Source organism: Amaranthus tricolor, chromosome 4 (assembly GCF_026212465.1).
Source record: "Amaranthus tricolor cultivar Red isolate AtriRed21 chromosome 4, ASM2621246v1, whole genome shotgun sequence".
NCBI classification, from domain to species: Eukaryota; Viridiplantae; Streptophyta; class Magnoliopsida; order Caryophyllales; family Amaranthaceae; genus Amaranthus; species Amaranthus tricolor.
The window spans coordinates 2,057,899-2,082,814 of record NC_080050.1 but is presented as its reverse complement, the minus strand read 5'-3'; the positions used below and the strand labels follow the sequence as shown (position 1 = coordinate 2,082,814).

Genomic DNA, 24,916 nt, shown 5'->3' with positions numbered 1-24,916 from the left:
CAGTCCAAATAAAATAATATGCTTAAGATTTATAATCCTTTTACACTTAAATTAATTACAATTAATTAAGCAGCTAACTTTAGGGCTATTTCAAAAAGTCCAATGAATTTGCTAGGCTTGAGATGGGCGAGATGTCCATGGATGAATACTACAAGAAATTCATGGAATATGTCAAATACTACCCAGATGACGTCCCCACAAAAGAAAAAAAGATGCAAAGATTCGAGTTGGGATTAGTGAATAAGGTGCAAGTTCACATCGATAGCGACAGATAAACCACTTTGGATGCTATGTACCAATGAGCTGCACAAGTTGGGAACTTGATTAAGATGGACAAAGGAAAAAGGCCTGAGATGAGTAATATGGCAGCCACCAGTGGGGAGATAAGGAAGAAGAGCTTTATTCAACAAAACAGCTTCCATAACAACAAGAGACATCAGAGCTTCAATGACCAACATCTCGGGAATGGGAGAAATTAAAAGCCTTAGCTGGGAGGTGCCAATGATCAGAAGGTGATCAAGGATCACCATGGCAAGGAGAGAGTCTTCTTCTGCGCCAAGTGTCCCAACAATCACCCAGGGAAAGAATGCAATGTAAATCTGGTGGAATGCAAATACTGTGGCAAGCTGGGACACAAAGAGTATAAGTGTTTTACGAAGCATGGACATCCAACTCAACAACAAAGTGGTCCACAAAACTTCAGCCCGGGACATTTTGGAAATAACAAGAACGAGAACGATCATAGTGGTAGGAATCAAAACCATCAGAGGAATTGGAATAGAAACCGCACTCCTCAAAGTAGCTTCAAGTCTGGAGGATTTAATGGGAACAGCACCGGAAATGGCAATGGAGGAGCCAGTACGGCTGTAGCTCATCCGACTACTGGGAGGTTGACAGCTATCATTAGCAAGGAGGCAGAGTTGGCGAGGGATGTGGTGACAGATATGTTCCATGTGAATTCTGTACCTGTTAAAGTATTGTTTGATACTGGACCATCTGATTCTTTTGTATGCACATCAAAGATTGAGAGATTAGGATTAAAGAGCCCTGAACCCACCTCTGATGTCGTAGCGATTCCATCGGGGAAGTTGTTCCGATGTACTAGGCTATATAGAGGAGTTCCTTTGACCATAGGGGATGTCGTTTTTCCTAGTGACTTCTATGAGCTTGATATGAATGACTTAGACATTATTCTAGGGATGGATTGGTTAGGTCATTTCAAGGCAGAGATTGAGTGCGACAAGCAGGAAGTAAGGCTTATGGGGCCTAAGAGAAAGAGGGTAAAGTATAGCAAGGGCACTTCGGGGTTATGGGCTAAAGTGGTATCTTCCTTGAGGATGAGAGGATTGCTGAAACAGGGATTACCATGTTACTTGTGTCATGTTCGAAGGATAGAGGACATGGTTGTGACCCCTAAGTCTGTTCCTGTCGTAAACGAGTTTATAGATGTCTTTCCAGATGAAATACTTGGAATGCCACTTACTCGAGACTTTGAATTTACCATAGACTTAGTGCCAGGGGCGAGAACCATATCCAGAGCGCCTTATAGGATGGCACCAGAAAAGATGGAAGAATTGAGAAAGCAAGTAGAAGAGTTGTTGGAGAAAGGGTACATACGACCGAGTGTTTTGCCCTGGGGGGCACCTGTGTTGTTTGTTCGCAAGAAGGATGGGAGTATGAGACTATGCATTGATTACCGTGAGTTGAACAAGTTCACTGTGAAGAACAAATACCCTCTACCAAGAATTGATGATCTATTTAACCAACTTAAGGAAGCTGGAATGTTTTGCAAGATTGACTTGAGGTCTGGCTATCATCAGTTGAGAATTGCAGAGAGAGATGTATCGAAGACAGCCTTTAGGACTCGTTACGGGATTTTTGAGTTTACAGTGATGCCATTTGGGTTGATAAATGCACCAATAGCTTTCATGTGTTTGATGAATCGGGTATTTAGTGCATGTCTTGATAAGTTCGTCGTAGTCTTCATTGATGATATCTTGGTGTATTCGAGGCCTACAGGTTTACTATAACCTTTGGATATTCCTATATGGAAATGGGATGACATATCCATGGACTTTGTTTTGGGTTTACCGAGGACTAGGTCGGGAAATGATATGTTATGGGTGATCGTGGATAGACTCACCAAGAGTGCTTGGTTTATTCTAATGAATAATCACTGGGATATGGATCAGTTGGCTCGAGCTTACCTTAAGAATGTTGTGCGATATCATGGTGTTCTTAGATCTATAGTGTCTGATCGTGATACTAGATACGTGTCAAAATTTCGGGAAGCATTTCAGAGAGCTTTGGGTACAGAACTTTTTAGGAGCACATCTTTTCACATGGCTACTGATGAGCAAACTGAACGCACGAATAGGACACTTGAAGATATATTGCGAGTTGTAGCTTTGGATAGGCAAGGATCTTGGGATGAGTGCCTAGACATGGTGGAATTCTCATACAGAAATAGTTACCAGGAAAGCATTCAAATGGCACCTTTTGAGGCTTTGTATGGTCGACGATGTCGTAGTCCGATATGTTGGGATGATTTCAGCGAATCTGTCACTCTAAGTCCTGTTATGTTAGAAAAGATGACTGATCAAGTGAAAATAATTCGTGAAAAGCTTAAGGTGGCCCTGTAATACCCCAGATTTAGCTTGAAAAAGGATTGATAGACTACTCATATCAACAAGGTGCATCTTCTTTTCTAGGGAGCCCATTTGCTAAGAACTCCACAGTTAAGCGTGCTTTATGGAGAGCAATCTTAGGATGGGTGACCTCCTGAGAAGTTTTCCCGGGTGTGCACGAGTGAGGCCAAAGTGCGCTGGAAAGACTTGTGTTGGTTTGTTGGGCTAGTCTACAGTCTCCAAGAGTAGTCACCAGCGGTCCGAGGGGCCGGGGTGTTACAGGCCCAGGATCGACAAAAGTTCTACGCAGATCTTAAGAGGAGACCTGATGAGTTCACTGTAGGGGATTATGTGATATTGAGAGTTTCACCGATGAAGGGAGTCATGAGGTTTGGTAAAAAGGGCAAGTTGAGTTCAAAGTTTATAGGACCTTATGAGGTCACAGAGAAGGTAGGAAAGGTCGCTTATAGACTAACATTACCCAATGAGTTGGGTAAGGCCCATGATGTGTTTCATATTCGCAGTTGAAGCGATATGTCCCCGATAAATTGCATGTGCTAGATCCCGCGCCCTTAGACCTCGATGAGAATTTATCTTATGAAGAGAAGCCTATCAAGATCTTAGATTTTAAGGTGCGTAGTACGAGGAGAAAAAATATAAAGATGGTGAAAGTTCTATGGTTTAACCAGCGCACATATGAGGCAACGTGGGAAACTGAGGATTCCTTGCGTGAGAAATACCCACACCTTTTTCCCGAGGTTAGTGAGTTACAGGGTCGTAACTAAGTTTTTAAGGCGCGTTTTCACATATTTTCTCCTCTATGATATCAACTTATTACATATTTACATGATTTTGATTGGTTGTTTGGGTTAATTGTGTGATATTTACATGCTTATGAGGGGTTACTTGAGTTAATTGGTGTCATAACTTCATCCTTTGCTCGGTTGTTCGAGTCACTTTATGTGATCGTAAATACTCAAAATAGTATATGTATGACTATTTTGATAGATTGAGTATCCTTTTTTTTAAAAGTGTCAATAAAGTCAAGATCTTTGAGCCAATTCTTAGGCTTAAAATGGTTAGAAAACCTTCTTGAGTTATTAGAAATACAAATTTTCACAATTAGTACCTTGGTTACTCTAGTTTTGGGGATGAAACTTTTTTAAGGGGGTAGTCTGTAACACCCCGAGATTTTAATGACATAATTATTTAATATTTTAATAAATTTTAAAGATTTTACAATTATATTAAATTATTTTTGAATTAGTTTTAATAAATTTCTTTCATATACGAATTTAAATGTTAATGTGTGTGTGTATATATATATATATATATATATATATATATATATATATATATATATATATATATATATATATATATATATATTAAAAATATAGTTACGATTTATAAAATAAAGAGGTTTGAATCAAAATGATTTTCTTTTATTATAATGCGTGAGCACATGAAGGTGAGTCTCTTAGTTGAGCCTCGCAAGAAAATGAATCTAGATAAATAAATAAGTAAATAAAATAAAACAAAAAGGGATGCATTAGGGTTCATGTGAGATACCCTTACTCCCTCATTCAAAATCCACGGCTCCCATCCCTCTCTTCCCTCTTATCTCACTCCCCTCCCTCACGGCACCAGAAACCAGCAGCTGCAGTCCACGAGCAACCACCAGCAGTCGTGTCTCTCTCCTCCTACGAGCAGCAAGCAACGACCCAGACACAACAGGAGGCCGTGTCTCTTCTCCCCTTAGCAGCAGCAGGCGCACCTAGGCCTCCTCCACCACCAACAGTCGGTGCAACCAGGCTGTCCTCCCTCCACCATCACACACGTGAGTCACCACCACCACAACCTTTACTTACCCCTTCACCTTTTGCTAGTTTTACCTTTGTAAGACACCTCCTCTTCTTCCATTTGATTCTTCTTGTTTTCAATTAAAAGCTTTATAAAGTTTATGAGTGTGATGTTGATTTTGTGTTATTTTTATTGAATCTTTTAGTGGATAAGAGTTTGATTGATGAATGAAATATATTTATGATTTAGAGTTTGAAGTGTGATTAGAAATTATGGGTTGTGTGTTGATTGTGTATTAGTTTCTTTGAATCTTAGTATGGGTAGTAATTAAAGATGTTATCTTTGAACAATGAATTGATTAGGGTTTAATTCAGGGATGAAATTTTAATAATGTATGCTCTTATGTTATATGTTGATGGTGCGATGATTGATTTGATAATTTCATAAGTTGTTTTAGGGTTTAGTTGTGTTAGTTGTGATTATGATATATTTAGTTAGTAAGGATTTTTATTATAGTTGACTATAAAAATGGTTTGGTTGTTAATTGGGAGTAATAGTTGCTAATTGTTGTGACTTAATTGTTGTGAATTATAAATGCTCTTAGTAGGTCGTCATTGAAGTTATAAATGCACAATCTTAGTAAAGCCAAGAACATAATGTCAACTTATCGTCGATGGTTGCTAAAGTTACTTCTTGTGATGTTTGATTGTAGTTTTTCTAGCTTTGGAAAAAATAATAAATGATATTGCGATGAGGTAACTTTGAGATTTGTCATTATCGTCATATTAGCACTATATTAACACCGTAAGATTCAAGTGGAACGATTCACATAATCCTTTTATTCTTAAATTGATGGAAAAGACGTATGTTGTTCTTGAGTTATCATAATGATTGGTGTAAATAAGATGTGTGTGTGTGCTAGAGCAATTAGAAACTTATCTCGAGCAGATGATAGTGGTTACTTGGGCATTTAGTTGGTATGACAAAACAAATTAGTTAAGGGAACTTATTAGTTAACTTGTATAGGTTCCTAGTTTATAAGAGGAAAGTAGACCCTTAGTTTGGTGACATTTGGAACTTTTGGTTGTGCAGTAACGCTTATAGGTACGTATACACAGTAATTAATTTTCATCACTAGTGGAAAAAACCTCATTTGCTGCGGTTTTTTTGGCCATTATTTGCTGCGGTTTTGGCCCCAAGCAATAGTGATAGCAGGAAATGACCTATTTTAAATGCTGCGGTTAAAAACCGCAGCAAAAAAGGTCATCATTTGCTGCGGTCATCCCATAATTGCAGCAAATAAAGAGGAGTATTTGCTGCGGTCAGCCTCAAAACCGCAGCAAATAGTTAATTTTTTTTTTGCTGGGTCAGAAGGCTCTCCGCGTGCCGCGGAGATTTGGGCGAGGCACGGAGGTTGGTTTGTCTGCCTTCAAATTTATTCTTCACTTTTTTTTTTCTTTTTTCGTTTAATAATATTAAATAATCCAATAATGTACAATGTAATAAACAATGATTAATCCAATGATAATCACCAATTAACTCAATAATCACTAATAATCTCTTTGTAAACTCTCGATCGTATATATAATATAATAATATGTACATATACAAATTAAAGTCCTAATAAATCAAAAGGTGCTTTTAAACTTGACACAATTACTTTTAAACTTACTCTAGTCATAAAAATAATGAATACTTGACTCCAAAAAGAGTGTCACACATCAAAAGCTCTCGGTTATTGAGATTCAATCCTACATGTTTCATATAGAAAGCAGCTTGCAAAAGTGAATAGTGGATTCGAGTTGAGAACTTTTGTCTTTGAATAAACATCGACATGGCAAACTATCAATCTGCAAATCCAACGAAACACAAATAAGCATTAAACTCATCCAAAAACATAATTAATTAACATCGTAGAAGTACATTAGAATACCAACTTAATCCTAAAAATAGGAAATGAATAATACATTATCAACAATCAATCACCAAGGAACTTGATCATTCACAAACATTGCGTTCAATCTTAAATCTTTATAAACATAAAAATAATGACACAAAAGCAACAAACCTTTTGAACCTGATTGAAGCTAAAAGAACTGTTCATTAGCTAAAAGATATCTTCTTGTATTTTATAAGTAATGTATATAAATCTCATTTCATTCTGAGGTTCTTTATATCTCTTCAGTTTCTTAGCCGATTTTCAATAAGCAAAAGCCACTATCCTACTTCCAAATTTCTACTTCACACAGATAATAAAGCAAAGCAGGTTTAATACCAGCAAATATAATTAAATTACATGATTATAATCTTACATGATGTCGTTTACAAGAACTACTACCCATTGAACCATTGATACCACATACATAAGTAATTATTCACATTCAAATATACAACTACATATATACATAATTAAATTATTCACATTCAATCTACCCTAAAAATCCTAATTAATTAAAATTATTCACATTCAAATATTCAAGTAAATACATAAGTAAATTATTCACATTCAAATATAAAATGCATACCTTGGTAATGAGATATGATAATTTTGTTTCTACAATAAGATTATGTAACCTACAATGAAAAATAAAATCAAAATTAGTATAAAAAAAACTAAACCCTTATTAAAACACAATGACTTGAAAAAGAACAAGACTACCCCTAATTTCGTGGCTTTTGAAGGAAAAACAACAATGGTGGGTTGAAGAACTTAAACAAAGATGGAGAAGGAAATTCGTGCAATGGGTGATTATTGAAGCAACAAATTTCTACAACACAGGAACTTCAAGAACTTAAAAAAATTCGTTGGGTTTGAAAGATGATGAACAAAATGAAGAGAAAACACAGTAGAGTCGTATGATTTGAAAAACTTGAAGAACTTGAAGAGATTTTTCGTGGGTTTTTGAAGAAATTTTCTGAAATTGAAGAGCTTGAAGAAGAAGACAGTCGTCGTCGTGGGTGTTTGAAGAAAGTTATTTTAGGGTTTTAAGCAATTGAACGTCAAAACGCGTTTTTTATATTTTTTGAACAAACTATTTGCTTCGGGCTTCTTAAAAAACCGCAGCAAATAATATATATATATATATATATATATATATATATATATATATATATATATATATATATATATATATATATATATATATATATATATATATATATATATATATATATATATATATATATATATATATATATATATATATATATATATATATATATATATATATATATATATATATTTGCTAAGTCAGGAGACACTCCGCGTGCCGCGGAGATTTAGGCGAGCCGCGGAGTTGGGTCTGTCAGCCTTTAAATTTTTTTTCACTTTTTTTTTAATACTTATTTGCTGCGGTCATTCAATAACCGCAACAAATAATGCTTATATTTTATTTTTATTTTTTTTAGTTTAATATGCACATATTTGCTGCGGGCCATAGCATAACCGCAGCAATTAATTATGCTACTGAGTAGTTGCTGCGGTCACATCTTAAAACCGCAGCAATTAATTGTTTTTTTTTCTTTAATTCTTTTTCCTATTTATTGTTGCGTATATACAAAAATCGCAGCAAATACGTATTTTTCCACTAGTGCATATTCATCGTTTCAAGGTATTATCAATATTTCATGATTATATGCATGATGCATCGTATTAGAATTATAGAGCGGGAGAAAGTAAACTATGCTATCAAATAGTCATAATAGTGATATAGGTAAGTAGAATGAAAGCATTAGGAGACTATGAGAATAAATTTCTAAATATTAGAGAACGCACTATGGTTGTGTATGGTATCGAAGTGATTCCCTAGTTGTTGAGCCTTGATTATGATTAGTTAGCGTGACTCAACTGTATTATGTTCGGTTGATTTAGTAGTCCCTTACGTGAGATCCGATACCGCCCCTTGACCGAGGTGTTACCATGCGGGCCTTGCAAACCCCAATATAGTGGCCTCTTCACTGGATTGGTACCCTAGTGTGTTAGTTTTTTTTCCCGAAGGTAGCACCCGAGAAGGTCAGCTGGAGGGGGTATGAACTCATACTTTGCCATGGGCACCGGGTGTGTAACAGGAGCGACAATATCAATACATAATTAACATTTAATAATAATGTTTAATACAAGAATATTGCGGAAGTGTCAAAATGCCGAACTGTTAAAAACTTTAAATCATAAAAACTGAAATTGTTTAAAACAAAAGTAAATATTACATCTGATAAGAAATATTTTTTGCTAAAAATGGAAAAAAATACATCATCAACAAGTCATCAATAAAGATACAAAAAACTGCTAAGTTCTCGATAAATAGTAATTGCTACGGCCTGGATCGGAACCTAAACTAAATCCTGCAAAATGCTGCCATCCATGATACGGATGACAGCCGATTGAATCGGTCAGCGCTTAACACTGAGCATAACTTCCTATCCAGCTCAAAATACGAAAATTATACGCTACATTTAAAAAATAATAATTTAAGTACGAACTTATAATTAATTGACATCACCGTATACTTTTATCATATTCTTTTTCTGTTCCATACTTTTAAGTCATTAAGATACCATTCTTAATACTGACAGAAGTACGCTACTGCCACTTTTACAATTCGGTAATCTTAATACTTAAGTAAGTTCATTTGGTTAATACTCATAACCGTACCATGCATCATAGCATCAACACTAATCAAGTTTATCACTGATCAACAAGCACATCAATATGACACCTGATATATGTAATGGTCTGGTTAGGTGAGGATTGTAATCCTAAACCCTAACTGTGGTGGGAGTCGTCACTCCTCCAATACAATATATGCTCGAGCTCTACAGGATAGGTAGCTAACTCCCTGTCTTACACCACATTTTACGTGCCGGCCAACACGAGCGCCGGAATTTTACATGTCGGTTCATGGTTCAACATTACCTTACTATAAGGGTCATTCAATCAATATTCATTCACACAAGTACATCACATTTTTATTACTACAATTTGACATTGACTTTGACTTTGATCAACTTAGGTGATAACTTCTTTTATTTAATAAAATTCTAAATCATAACGTAAAATTAACCTTTATGTGTTTATACATTCATTATTAAATTTTTACACATTAAATTTTATTTATAACTTTATTTTTAATAGCTCGCTAAATTCACACTAATAACTTAATATTCTATCTATAGTTTCCAAATTAATATTTTTCACAAACAGCTACTAAAATCTATTTCTCTTTAAATAAGTTCCCAAAATCAACATTTTCAACATTACATAAATAAAACTTTATTCTCTTCAAAAAAATCAAATATTCTAATTAAAATTCAAGTTAATTGCATCATTTGGATAAGTTTCCAAAGTTCTACAAGTTCACCAAAAATCAATATTTCAAGTTTAAAAAAATAAGTAAACTTATTAGGTTTGCAAAAATCAACATTTTAATTGTAAAACAAATAAAACTTATAATTTCTAGTTTAAAAATCAAGTCAAACTTATGATTTTCACAAAAGTCAATATTTCTAATTATAAAACAAGTAAAACTTGTAATTTCACAAAATCAATATATCACACATAGTTTGAGCGGCAAGTTTACTTAAAATACTTTTACATCATTTTACATAAATTTTGGTCAAATAGTTAGCAAATAAAATATTTTATACTAAATAGTGATTAAAAGTTATTTTTATTATGAAATCTCATGTATTCAAGAAAAGCACTTCAATATTTAATAACTTATAAAAATTTCTCAAAAATATCTTTTTAAATTGTTATCTTATTATTATCACAAAAATAGTTGTAATAATTTAAAATAGTGAATCAAACTCTTTTTTTTATTATATGATAGTGGTCGAATAGCATATGAATGTTTTGGACCCTTTTCACATAAAAAGAACGACTTAATTTAATTTATCATACTAAATCCTAGATTTAAATAATTAACATAACCACTTATGTAACACTCCTGAATTTCCAACCCCTTACGAAACCAAAAATCGTGAAAGAAAGGAGGAAATTCGGGTGTTACATAAAAAGAAAAGGGAAAATAATTTAAATAAACACTAAAGATTAATTAAAAAGGTGAGTGAGTGAAAATTTCGGCAGCATCTCGGTTAAAAACTAAGGATGTGACAAGGATATATAAATGAATAACATAACTAAATTAGTCTGACGCCTTTAATGCCTTTCAAAAATATATCACACGGAATGAATCATCGTCAGCTCCTCAAATCATCAATTCCAACGAGGATCGTGGTTTCAGTGTTAATGCATCGGTTTGACGGATACTAAAAGAGTATTCTCACTACTATACATCCAAAATCTATGCAGCGGAACTATGGATCATACAAGGAGTCACATGGCTTTATATGAAAAAATTATACAATCCCAAAAAGAAAACTTTACAGGTAATGTAAAAGCTACAAGCAATAGGCAACTTGTACATAATTGCCACGATCGTACTCCACTCTTTCCCCCAATTCAAAGCCAAAAGAAGCTCGTATACTTGTCATGTCAAGCTATGATCCTCTTTCTGCTCAACATAATGACCATAGTCAAATGTGTCATAGCAGGAATATCATAGGAAGTCATGAACAAACAACAACAAACACATACACGTCAGTAATCGATGAACTTGTAACATTAGAGTCATTGAACAAAACTACAGACAACGATATAGCATGACAATAACGAGTCTACTCATCTGTCTAAACACCTCTATTTACTCATAATTTCTCTTTCAAAATACTAATCCCTCGAAGTATATTCAAAGGTAGTGGATCTTTTCTCTATTCATGGCATAGTGATACGGCCAAGGGCGTTATCGGCGATCCGGCGTCCATGGCAAAGTATGAGCTCATGCCCCCTCCAGTTGACTCTCTCGGGTCCTACCTTTGAGAAAAACTAATACACTGGGGTACTAAACCAGTGAAGAGGCCACCATATTGGGGTTTGCAAGGCCCGCATGGTAACACCTCGGTCAAGGGGCGGTATTGGCCATCCGGCGCCCAGTGACAAAAGCATGCTCATACTCCCCTTACGGTGATCCCGTCGGATCACACCTAGGGGACTACTAAATCAACCGGACATAATCCAGTTGAGTCACGCCAACTAATCATAATCAAGGCTCAGTAAGTAGGAAATCATTTCGATACCACACACAACCATGGTGCGTTCTCTACTATTTAGAAATATGTTCTCATAGTCTCCTAATGCTTTCATTCTACTTGCCTATAACACTATTATGACTATTCACTAGCATAGTTTACTTTCTGGCACCCTATAATTCTAATACAATGCATATAATCATGAAATATTGATCATACTTTGAAATGATGAATATGACAATAAATTACTGTGTGTATGTACCTGCAAGCGTCACTGCACGACCAAAAGTTACAAAAAAATCACCCAACTAAAGCTCTACTTTCCTCTTATGAAACCTATACAAGTTAGGAATAGAACTAATAAGTTCCCTTAACTACTTTGTCATACCAGCTAAAAGCCAAAGTAACCACTATCATCCATTCACGACAAGTTTTTCAATTACTTCTAGCACGTACACATCTCAGTCAACACCAAACATAATCGTCAATTCAACAATAATAAAAGTTTTTCCATCGATAAAGAATAAAAGGATTATATCAACTGTTTTCTTACACCAACTAACTTTGAGTTATAACGATTCACATTATCTTAAAAATAAAACAAAGATTCACACTTAAGTCTCACAAGGTTAAATATAACATTAATATGACATGAGGACAATTCTTAAAGTGGTCGGATCGCGACATTCTTCGCTACATCCACCAGAGTTAGAGAGACTACAATCGAGCATCACCATAAGCAACTTAACAACCTTCTACAATAAGTTGATATTATTCTCATGGCCTTACTAAGATTATGCATTATGACTTCAATAACAACCTAATAAGAATACTTGTAATTCACAACAATCAAACCATAACAACTAGCAACTATTATCCCCAATTTAACAACCAAAATCACTTCCATAGTCAACTACAATCATCACTATTACTAATTATCACAACAAAAATCAATCAACTAAGTTTCAAACAACTTTTAAGGTTATTTAATGAATCATCAGACCATCAAATTATAGCATAAACGCACATCATTTGTAATTTCATTTCTAAATCCAAACCCTAGTCATTTCGTGTTCAAAGATAACATATTTAATTACTACCCATACTAAGATTTAAAGAAACTAATACAAAATCAACACATAACCCATAACTGTAACAACGTGGCCGGCTGTTGGTGGTGGTCACGATGGCGCAACTGCTGGTTCTTCAAGTTGTGAGGGAGGGAAGTGAGAGAAGAGGGAAGAGAGGGATTGGAACCGTGGGTTTGAATGAGGGAGTAAGGGTATCTCACATAAACCCTAATCCATCCCTTTCTATTTTATTTATTTACTTATTTATTTATTTATTTATTTTTTATCTAGATTCATTTTCTTGCGAGGCCCAACTAAGAGACTCACCTTCGTGGGCTCACACATTTTAATAAAATAATCATTTTTATTCGAACCTCTTTATTTTAAAAAATGTAACTATATTTTTAATATATAGTTATAAGTTAACATTTAAATTCGTATATGAAGGAAATTTATTAAAACTAACTCAGAAATAACTTAATATAATTGTAAAATCTTTAAAAGCTATTAAAATATTAAGTAATTACGTCATAAAAATCTCGGGGTGTTACAAGTTACAAAAATAAAAACTTTACGCAATAATATAGAAATTTACTATAACTTTAAGGATAAACTTAAATTTCAAAATAAATTATAATAACAATATTCTTAATATAATCATACTTAGTAAAATACGTTCATAAAATAACTTACTACATTATAAACTAGTTTGAAGGCTAACATAAACATATTAATAAAAATTCTAACATAAAAAAAAAAATAATAACATTTCTAATGTAATACTTAACTCATAAACATACTAGCACTAGTGTATAATATAAATCATACTTAATATCACTAGAATATATTTTGCACCCAACTTCCTAAACTTGTTCAAAGATTATTAAATTAACATACTAAAAATACTTTTAGCATACATATACTTAATATAATCTTGATCATAATTTCATTAAACTAACTTCCTACTAAAACATATCTAACATATTTCATACTTTGCATATTATAAAGTAAATATAATGTAAAATTCCACAAAAAAAGTAGGGTAAGAAGTTATACCATACTAACACCAAGGATTAGTACTAATACTAATTACGAAAATAATAAGAAATAAGACGCTCCAAAATAGATAATAATGCTTCAAAGATAATCAATACAAACTCCGAAAATAATGATGATCTTCTAAGCTCCCAAAATAATTAAATCCAAACTTCAAAAATAATAATACATTAAGTACCCAAAGTAATAACCCAATAATGTTCCATAATGATGATGATTTAGCTAAATAAAGAGTGTTCTAAGGTCCATCTTCTTGAAGTGAAATGAAGTGAAAATATAAGAAACAATGTTAGAACGATTTAATGATGGTGGTGTAAGTGATTTCATGGCTAAGGGGGGTATTTATAATGGGTTTTGACAACTTTGTAGTTCATTAGATTGTATGAAAAAGTATTTTAGGAGTATAGAAGAAGGTTAACTTGTATAAGTGATTTAGAGTGTGTAAGTGAATGTGTAAGAGTTAGAGTGTGTAAGTGAATGTGTAAGAGTTAGAGTGTGTAAGTGAAAATGTAAGAGTTTGGAGTGTAGAAGAAGGTTAGCATGTGTAAGGAAATGGTGATAACTTGTGTAAGTGATAAACATCATGGGTTACTATGGAAAGGATTTTGGTTCATCAAATTTTTGTTCTAGTATGTACAAGTAAATATACTTTAAAATAATGGGTAAATTTGATAATGAAAATATGTAGTTTATTTAAAAAATTTTGCTTAAACTATACTTAAAGTTAATAATAAAAATACGACTCATTTTCATATATAAAATAATTAAATCAAAGTCATAAGGTTAAAATAATAAGTAGTAATGTTAGTTTAAGGAAGAAAGTTAAAACGTAACGTTTTACAAAACCGTGAATATAATAATAAAATTTTACTTTTCGTACTATAAAATAATAAAATAATATTTTAGTGCTTATAAAAAGATTTTTAAAAAAATAATATTTTTTAAAGTATAATATTTGAAAGAAATTACAAAATCGGAAAAGGTTTAGGAATTAAAGATGGTTTGAAATGGATAACCAAAGGATTAGAGATTTGAATTGAAAAGTCGGAATAATTAATCGGAAGATTATGGTTAAGAATTTTGAGTCTGTTACAGGGTGGCCGATAACGCCCTTGGCCGTGTCATTATGCCATGAATTGAGAAAAGATCGACTACCTTTGAATATACTTCGAGGGATTGGTAGTTTGAAAGAGAAACCATGCGTAAATAGAGGTGTTTAGACAGATGAGTAGATTCGTTATTGCTATGCTATATCGTTGTCTATCGTTTTGTTCAATGACTCTAATTGTTATAAGTTCATTGAAAACTGACGTGTATGTGTTTGTTGTTGTTTGTTCATAACTTCCTATGATGTTCCTGCTAACACATTTGACTATGGTCATCATGTTGAGTAGAAAGAGATCATAGCTTGACATTACAGGTATAGGAGCTTCTTTTTCTTGGCATTGGGGAAAGAGTGGAATGCGATTATAGCAATTACTATATGATTAGCCTGATGTTGTAGCTCTTATATTGATTGTTAAGTTTTGGGTTGTATAATCACTTTTTTTTTGGAGCTATGTGATTCTTTGTAAAGTTATAGTCTGCTGCGTAGTTTTTGTATGTATGATCATAAGAATAATTCTTTTATATCTGTTAAACCGATGCATTAACACTAGAACTGCGATCCGTGTTGGAATTAGTAAATTGATGAGCCGATGATGATTCATCCCATCGTGACACCTTTTGGAGGGCTTGGATACCTTCGATTAGTTTAGTTGAATTACTCCATTTATTGATCTACATTATATCCTCAATTTCAGAAGAGATGCTATCGAAATTTCCACTCACTCGCCTTTTTAAGTAAATCTTTAGCATTTATTTAAATTCTTTTCCTTTTCTTTTTATGTAACACCCGAAATTCTTCCCGTCCTTCACGATTTTGGTTTTGTTTAACGGGATGGAAATTCAGGGGTGTTACATTTAGATAGCTCTTTGTGACAATATTCTTGAAGCAAAAGACGAAAGGCCTGTGAAATAGTAGGAAGTTGATCCATCATGAGAATATTGGTGTGAACTTGATTGAAATGATTATCGAGCTTCATCAAAAAATTCAGCATATGTTGATCTCGTTGAAGCTTAAGGTATTGTTTAGTAAGACCACAAACACAACCATTGCAAGAGCAAGTAGGTAAAGGACTTAAGTGATCAATTTCATCGCATAGAGATTTCATGCTAGTGAAATATTCTGATGTATGCTATCCAGGTTGGTGAGTAATCTTTGCAAGGTCAGATTGAAGAGAATAAAGCTGAGATAATGGTGATTGACCGAAACATTCTTCAAGATCGAGCCAGATCTCACGAGCAGACGAAAAGTACATAACACTACCGGCAGTAGTTCAGTCAAGAGAAGCGATGAACCAATCAAGAACCATATTGTTGCATCGTTTCCATGGTTGAAGATTAATATCATTAGCAGCAGGTTTAGAAAGAGTACCATCAACAAACGACATCTTGTTCTTGGCGGTGAGGCCGATAATAATCGATCTCCTCCAATCACTATAGAGTAGGATCCAGAGAGTATTAGCGTGATCGGAAGGATGAAGATAAAAAAAACAGTAGCCGAATTTTGAGTAGGATCCAGAGAGTTATTTTGAAAAGTAGATTGAGATAGAGTGGAGGACGCCATTGTTACAGAGGTGAAGATTTGAAATTAAAAAAAATGAAGATAAAGAAATGTAAAAGAAGAAAAGGTGCGGAAGAAAGAGAGGATTTAGTTAGGCTGATACCATGTTACAAGCCTTGAGCAAGATAAGAAAAACTCCATTAAAGCTTAAAAAGGACTACATTAATATTCTGAGGGATTGGGAAGATAAAACAGAAGAAATGGTTTTAGTGTAAAAAACAAGAATGATTATTACATTCAGTACAATATCACAGAGGGAATCTCTCTTTTATAAGAGTTTGTTACAATGAGTGACAAGTGTGTTGATTTAAGTTATCAAATTGATTTTGGTTCGAATTAAAACTTAAAATTAGCTTTTGTATCGACATTGGGTATTGAATCATTATAATATGTTTCAAAAGTCATGTTAAAGTTTGGATTTGTTATACAAGGTCAAGTAATTTTGGGCGGGTTTGTTTTGAACACTTTTTTCCAAACTAAGAGAAAAATAGAAGGGATGAAAAGAGTATTTTTTTCATATATATTTTTGTCTGGGGCTGGATACAATTAAGTTAGTTTAAATATAATGTCTTATATAGAATTTAGTAATGATTAATGTACTAGTTAGGTGTTTGTCGTTGTTAAGAAGTCTTCTTTAAATAATATCACCTTCGAATGATCACAAAGATGTACAAACATTGGGTATCATCTTTGGTACTAAGTGAGTAAATATTTGAGAAAAGTGCCTAGAATGCCCTAATGCAACTGCACAATGACCATTGGCTTGAGTGAATAATGAGGGTATGTTTGTGATGTATGACCTTTAAAGTTAAAAAGTAAATGATTCAAGAAAAGCAACAAGAATTGATGCTGGTTCTCAAATGAAGAGGAGTACAAAGCATCAATTTCGTTTAATTAGCTAAAGTACCTCTAAAATGAAGAGTATCAGTATATTCTAAGAGCGTTGGCGTCTGGTAGATGTGGAAACCCAAGAAGTAGAAAAAGCCCTTCTTGACCATCATGAGGAACAATCGTTCTTTATTTTTTTCCATTGCTCATATATCTAAGTCAACTAAATATCAACCCTTTTGCTGACATGTCTTTCTTCTATTGAAGGTAGACCTGATCAAGGGCGGTTCGGCCCGCCGGCCCGACCCGAAAAAGTGAGGGTTTGGGTACCAAAATATGGCCCGATGGGCGGGTATGGGCAGAAAATAAGTGGCCCAAATTTTTTTGGGATGGGTTTGGGATTGACGTTTGACCCGCGGGCCGACCCGGCCCGAAAAGGAGCTTGTTCATGATTTGCATTTTGAATTTGTTTTACATTATGTATAATATGTAACAATTGTATTTGTTTATTTCAATTATTTGTAATTTGTGTTTTAAATTATGTATAATATGTAACAATTGTCTTTGTTTATTTCAATTATTTGTAATTTGTGTTTTTAATTATGTATAAATAATATATACCATAGGCCCGCAAGCCCGCATATTACGGGTTTGGGCACGAACTTTTAGGCCCGCACTTCGGCCCGGCCCGGCCAGCATCAATAGGCTGTTTTTTTCCACCCGGCCCGATGTTATCAGGTCTAATTGAAGGTAAACAAGGACAATAAATGCAAATATTGTATGTTTTTCCAAAACATAAAAGCAAGTTACTTTAGTTAATAAAGCAATTTACACATCCTTTAAATATAGCGTGTATGCCATTGTAGTTCTATTATTCACTTATGTGAGCGTAATTAGTGTTACATGCTTTATGAAACTTGGTAAATATTCTTCTTCGAAATTTCGAATGGACTGAGTATCCATATTAGAGTATCTCAATTTAGACACATACAATATATATAGATGATGCGGTGTTGTTTAGAACATTTAGGGGGTGTTTGGTATAAAGAGTGGAAAGGTTAGTCTTAAAGAAGGGTAACGATAGTGATAAGAATTATTGTAATTAGTTGTTTGGTATAATTAGGTAAGGAAAACACATTGTTTCCCATTATTTTGTTATTTGCCTCTACAGCAATTAAAGTGATGAACAAAAATTTACAACAAACAAAGTCAAACCTAAAAAATATAAAACAAAAATAAATTTTAACTTTTCCCTACATTATTGGGTCTACTACTACTGAAAACTGGGTTTTAAAAAAATATAAAACACATTATTTTAAATTATTCATGTGGGCTGAAATTTGATTTTCATAAGTGTAGGTGATGAACACAAAGTTATGATAGAAGTGTACCAAAATTTCTGAATTTCGCAAGATAAGAAGATAGAAAGAGGGAAAAAAGGGAATTTGTTACCATTGTTAAATGAGAGAAAACAAAATGAGGTTATTTGTTACCTTTAAATAACGAATTCACTTAACCAAATTTAATACAAAACAAAAAGTAAGCTTATAAGTTAATTGAATCCCTTACCTACATAGAAAAAACCTTTACCAAGGCCCCCTTATTATGCTACAACTAAGAGATAGAAAGTGAGCTTTAAGGTTTTAATTAAACACATTTTTTTAGTAACATGGACTTGAATTATTTTAAGAATACAGAGATTAACTCACCAGTAATTATACATTTTATTTATTTATTACTAATTTTCAAGAAACCAATTCAACCAAATGTTTTAATTGATGGTTGAGGTCTCAAAATATGTCATACTTCCTCAGTTCCAAAATAGTTGCACCTTTTAACATTTCATGCAGTTCAATGAGCTAATTCAATATTTAATATCTTTAATTATGTATAATAAAAAATTATTAAAATTTCATATTAAAATCTTTGCATTGAAACGAATCAAACAAGATCAAACTAATCACTAATTAAGAGTGATAAATAAATAAATAGTGTATGATCTTGTAATGTAGCAACTAGCAAGTTATATGGAACGGAGGAAGTATACTCTAATAAGTCCCTTCACACAAAAGCCTGTTAGGCTAGAAGTGTGGATGTGCATAGACGCTCAATATTCCACTTTAAATGAGGGGCGGTTTAGATTCGAACTCGTAACCTCTTATCACGTTAGCTTCTGATATCATGTTAAGGAATCGAATCAACCAAAAGCTTAAGCTGATGGTTGAACCCCCATAATATATTATATACTCTGAGAATAATAGATAGCTTACGTGCCGAATTATTTATGGTTTTTTTGAAATTGGGTCACCAACTTGAGTTTAGAATGCCTGTAACCTGATTAGTAAACCAACAGTTCCATTAAATAAGGCAAAGAGATGAAGAGATCATATCTTGAATATTGATCCGTGACAAGAGTTTTCCTAGATCGCGAGTAACCATGCTCAAAGGCTCACATTTCCATGCGATGCTTCCTCCGTATTTATATTTGACCGATTGCTGGCCTGGCCGGTACGTATTTAATAGAAAAACCGGTACGTTGGAAAAATTATTATAAATAATCTATTTATTTATTATGTGTTAGTGAATAATTTTTAGTATTGATTATTTTTAAATAATTTAATATTTGTATATTTTTTTCTTAATAATTTTTTAGTATATTTTAATCGACTATTGTAGGTACGTATTAGTTGTTATATTTATTTTTTTTCTCTTTATGCTTTTTCACTGGTTTATCCCAAATCCTCTTTGGTGGTAGATTCCTCCAATAACCAGTTGAAATATGGTAAGAGGTGTTGTCAGCAAAAAATATACAAAGTAGAGTTATTCACAGGCAGAACATATGTAAAATATGTGGTATTATTCAAAACAATTTTTCCTATTTAATACTTTAATTTTTGCTCAATTTGTTTTGATACGGTGACTTGAAAGTAGTGAGATATTAAAAATAAAAGAGAAAAAATAAAGTGTCAATTGAGGTGGGATTATATATTTAAAATATAATGAAACATATTTATTAAATCAAACTAAAATACTTCTAATAAATAAAACAAATGAGTATTTATTTACCAATTACTCAACCAACGTTATTCAATTTTTAAATATCAACTTTCACCAAACCAAACATTGATCTATACTCTTCCCTAACCATTTTTTTGTCTTTCTCTCAATATATCTAATGTTTATTTCTTTATCAATCCTACCTTTGCTCCTCAATAATCGAAATGCTACAAGGAACTAGGAATGCATTAATTAATAATAAAGTCTAAAATATAATATTAGTTTTTAGCTATTAATTTAAATTTTTAATTGAGTTAGTCAAATGACATACGCATTATAAAAGAAAGAAAGAAATATGAAATACATAATACTTCTCTATCGTTTGAGTATGTTACTTACGAAATTGATAGATATATATTATAGAATTTAATTGTTGAGGGAAAAAAATCATAATTACGACATTAATTAAAAATATATTATCTAAAATTTAAAATTGTGTCTAAAATATCAAAATATATATATATTATGTTAATGTTGAACTAGCATTGAACTATTGAGAAAAAATCAAATTTTTTTAAAGGAAGGGGAAAAAAAGAACTTAAAAAAAAAAAATTAACTACACAATAAAAAATAGCGACAAATAATAAGCGTCATTAAAGATTAACTAAGATGACAAAACTTAGAGTCGATACATTGATAAGTTCCAAATATTTAAACGTTTAAATCCATACACATTAATAGTCCAAATTTAATGTTTACATGTAGGATGAGTCTTATATGGACTTGACTATATTGATAAAAATATTTTCAAAAGATTGTATTAATTGCAATTGTCAATTAAAATACTGAGTAATATTTTAATACCTTTTAAAATTTATGCACACTAAAATAATGCAAACGAATTTATTTAACACTTTCTCTTAAATGAAATGAACGCATGTTAGTGTATATAATTTTTAAGTAGTTAGATTAGAAGCAAACTATAAAGACAACACTTGTAACGTGGTAAGTCTTTTAGTACCTGCTCCGTTTCTCTATATTTATTATATTTGATTTTTTACGCAATTTAATGTCTTATTTTAATTATTAATATATTGAACTGTGCACATCTAAAAGTTACAAAAAATTAATATTGGTTAGATGATTCAAACAAAATCTAATCACTTGACTATATATATATTTTATTACATATTACCCCCAATATATAAAATAAGTTTGAGCGATAAATAGTGTCAATAATTGTTATGCATCAAGTATTTTAGAACGGATGAAGTATTAAATATACAAGTTTTTCAAATTGACTTGAACTTGTAAGCCATAATTCTTTTTATCAATTTTAATTTTCTTTATTCTATTTATTTTAACAGAATTATCTCATTTTCTTTTTGAGCTGTATTCATCAATCATATATCATCATTTTAAACTATAGTTTAAAACGTACAAATACATTTTTGTTTGATTCTTTTTAATATAAATTTTATTAATATTATATTTTCATAATTTTAATGATGCATAACTACAGATGTTTAGAGTAAAAGTTATTCGAATAATAAATGTAAATTAAATAAATACAAAACCAAAAAAGAAATATAGTTTGGAAAAATCAAAGCCAAAACTTTTTGATTTTTTTAGCCTATTAAACATTACAGCATATCAAACTTTAATTTGAATTAAAATGAAAATTTACTTTTAAATCGACTTAAACTACAAATTAAAATGAGTAAATCATGTGCAATATTGACGTACAAATGTAAAGATTTTAGTAAGTGTGTTAACAAAAAACTCGGTACTCTTGCAACAAAACTATAACTTTACTCAATAATTCAAATTTAACCTTTTCAACTTTATATATATTTGCCATTGTGATTTTAATTTTTTATAAAACTAAAGAGTATTTAGTTTCTAAATCCGTTTGCATTTTAGAATTTTTTAGTTAAAAATTTAGTTTGATTAGAACATGATTAAATTTTTTAAATATAGTTAAAATTAGTATGTCTTGGACATTAACTAAGTTTGGTCCGAATTTAATTCCAAAAATAATAAAGAGAATTGAATTTAATTTGATTTTATTTTATTTTATAAAAAATCAAATTACAAACAAAATTTTTATTACAAGAGACAATAAGAATTGAATCACTATATCAAACATTACAAAATCCAAATCTAACTCTTCTTTTGTACTCCTAGAGAAGGAGTACTTTAGATTGAAAACAATAACTTTCTCCCGTTAATCTACATTCACAAAACAAAACAAAAAGCATACCAAAAATTAGGAGACAATCTAGGCCACTACAAAACATTGATCTTAACATAATTCTTCCTTCTCACATGCTCTCTTATAGAAATTCCTTGCATTCCCACCTAATTCTTAAAAACATCCCTAATTAAATTAAATTGCTATTCTATTAATAACACCATAAAACAAGATCACATGTTAGTATACTTATCCCCCGCAATACGTTTTTTAATTACAAGTAGATAGAGAAAAAATAATAATAATAAATTAAGTTTAAAATCTTTTCTGAAAATCAGTATTACTCTCAAACAAAGATAATTTTGCATTCTTCATAACAACAAGATGAGCAAAAAAACTTTATTTACCCACCTGGTCGGATAAACTATCCACCTAAAATGTTATTAAGAATATTAAGATTACAGAGATTTATTATTCATCAACTATATATCAAAAGCATATATAATTATTTATTAAACTAATAGTCAATTAACACCTCACACGAGTAAACTATTCGATGGATAGATATAACTAAACTCCCAAATAAAAAATCGAATATAAAACTTTTTGAAAGTGATATTACTCTCCAATTTAAAATAAATCCTCTAACGAAACAATACCTAAAAACAAAATGCACCGTTTATTGAAAAATAAATCAATCACACCTCCAAATTACAAACCGCCAAAATCCAATTTTCACTAATTTTTGTCCTCCGCCATAAATTACTCTCTACATTGTTTACTTATATAAACTCACTTTATCTGAACCTACTCTTCCCATTTCCATGTGATCTTCTCCTGTCCTTCTTTCTTCTACCTTTACTTTTATTTCTACCTCCATTTATTTTCTTTCAAGTTTCAGCCATGGAAACTGGAAGAAAACCCACCATTTTTCTCTCCTTTTTCATCTTCGTCCTTTCACTTTCTCTCTCTTCTTGTTTAGAACTACAAACCCTTGTCCTAAATTCACTCCCTAAACCCACAAATCTCCACCCAGATTGGACTGAATCAGCTCAAACCCAAACCCAACAAGAAGAAACCGAGCTGTTCGGGGCAACAGATTCAACCGTTGCACTCCGATTAGAGCATTTAGATGCTTTAGCATCGCATTTGAGCCCGGAAGAGTTATTCTCTCTCAGGCTCAAACGAGATGAGACCCGAGCAAAATCAATTTTTGCTCGGGTCAAAGGTGGCCTGCCTCGCGGAAGAAATGCGAGCCGTCCCCGAAGCGCGCGAAGCGGGTTTAGTAGCTCAGTCGTTTCCGGGCTTTCACAAGGAAGCGGAGAGTACTTCACTCGGCTTGGAGTGGGGACCCCACCAAGGTACATGTATATGGTGTTAGATACCGGAAGCGACGTTGTTTGGATCCAATGTCTTCCTTGTAGAAAATGCTATGATCAAACAGACCGGATTTTTAACCCGGCTAAATCCGGATCATTCCGGTCTATTCCTTGCCGGTCTAAGCTTTGTAACCAGTTGGATCAACCCGGATGTATACGACGTGGAAATAAATGCGCGTACCAGGTGTCGTACGGTGATGGGTCGTTCACCATGGGAGAGTATGCTACCGAAACGATGACGTTTCGGAGAAATAAGGTACCAAACGTTGCGCTTGGTTGTGGGCATGATAATGAAGGTCTTTTTGTTGGTGCAGCCGGTTTACTCGGTTTAGGTCGTGGTAAATTATCTTTTCCTTCTCAAACCGGTAGACGGTTCGGGAACAAATTCTCTTATTGTTTGGTAGACCGAACATCTTCAAGTAAACCGTCGTCTGTAGTTTTCGGGTCCGTGGTTTCTAGAACCGCGGTTTTCACCCGATTAATTTCTAACCCGAAATTAGACACTTTTTATTACGTGGAATTAGTTGGGATTAGTGTTGGTGGGACCCGTGTCCGCGGAATTACCAGAGAGCTTTTTAAGATTGATGACACTGGTAATGGTGGGGTTATTGTGGATTCGGGTACGTCAGTTACCCGCTTAACCCGACCTGCTTACATCGCATTAAGGGATGCATTTCGGTTCGGAGCATCCAGCTTAAAATCCGCTCCAGAATTCTCGTTGTTCGACACGTGTTACGACTTATCGGGTAAAACCGAAGTTCGAGTGCCTACCGTGGTAATGCACTTTAACGGGGCGGATGTGTCGTTACCGGCGGCCAATTACTTAATCCCGGTCGATACGTCGGGTCGGTTTTGTTTCGCTTTTGCGGGGACAATGAGCGGGTTGTCCATAATAGGGAATATCCAACAACAAGGCTTTCGGGTTAGCTTTGATGTTGCTAGCGGTCATGTCGGGTTTGCCCCGAATGCTTGTACTTGAATTAATTTTCTATTTTTTTTGAAATATATTAATTTTCTTTTTACAAAATATTGTAAGAAGAGATGTACTTGCAAAAAAGAAAAGAAAAGTAGTGGAAAATTAGAAAGATAAAAGATGTGTTGATTAGTGTGCCACTATCTAAGCATGTAATGCTTCACATGAGGGGAATATGTGTCCTCCAGCTGTGGTAAAGATTAAAGTTAGATATAAAGAGAATAGTAGAATTTAGTAA

At 32.9% G+C, this 24,916-nt stretch overlaps 1 protein-coding gene across 1 annotated transcript; it reads left to right on the top strand.

Moving 5' to 3' along the window:
* The first annotated feature begins 22,990 nt into the window (after window positions 1–22,990).
* LOC130809628 (aspartyl protease family protein 2) lies at window positions 22,991–24,916 on the top strand. The gene has a single exon (XM_057675364.1). The coding sequence runs from the start codon at window positions 23,230–23,232 to the stop codon at window positions 24,682–24,684; it is 1,455 nt and encodes a 484-aa protein (XP_057531347.1). The 5' UTR covers window positions 22,991–23,229; the 3' UTR covers window positions 24,685–24,916.

Bases quoted from the DNA above. Each gene is read 5' to 3' on its own strand.
- LOC130809628 (XM_057675364.1), top strand. From the start codon at position 23,230: ATGGAAACTGGAAGAAAACCCACCATTTTTCTCTCCTTTTTCATCTTC.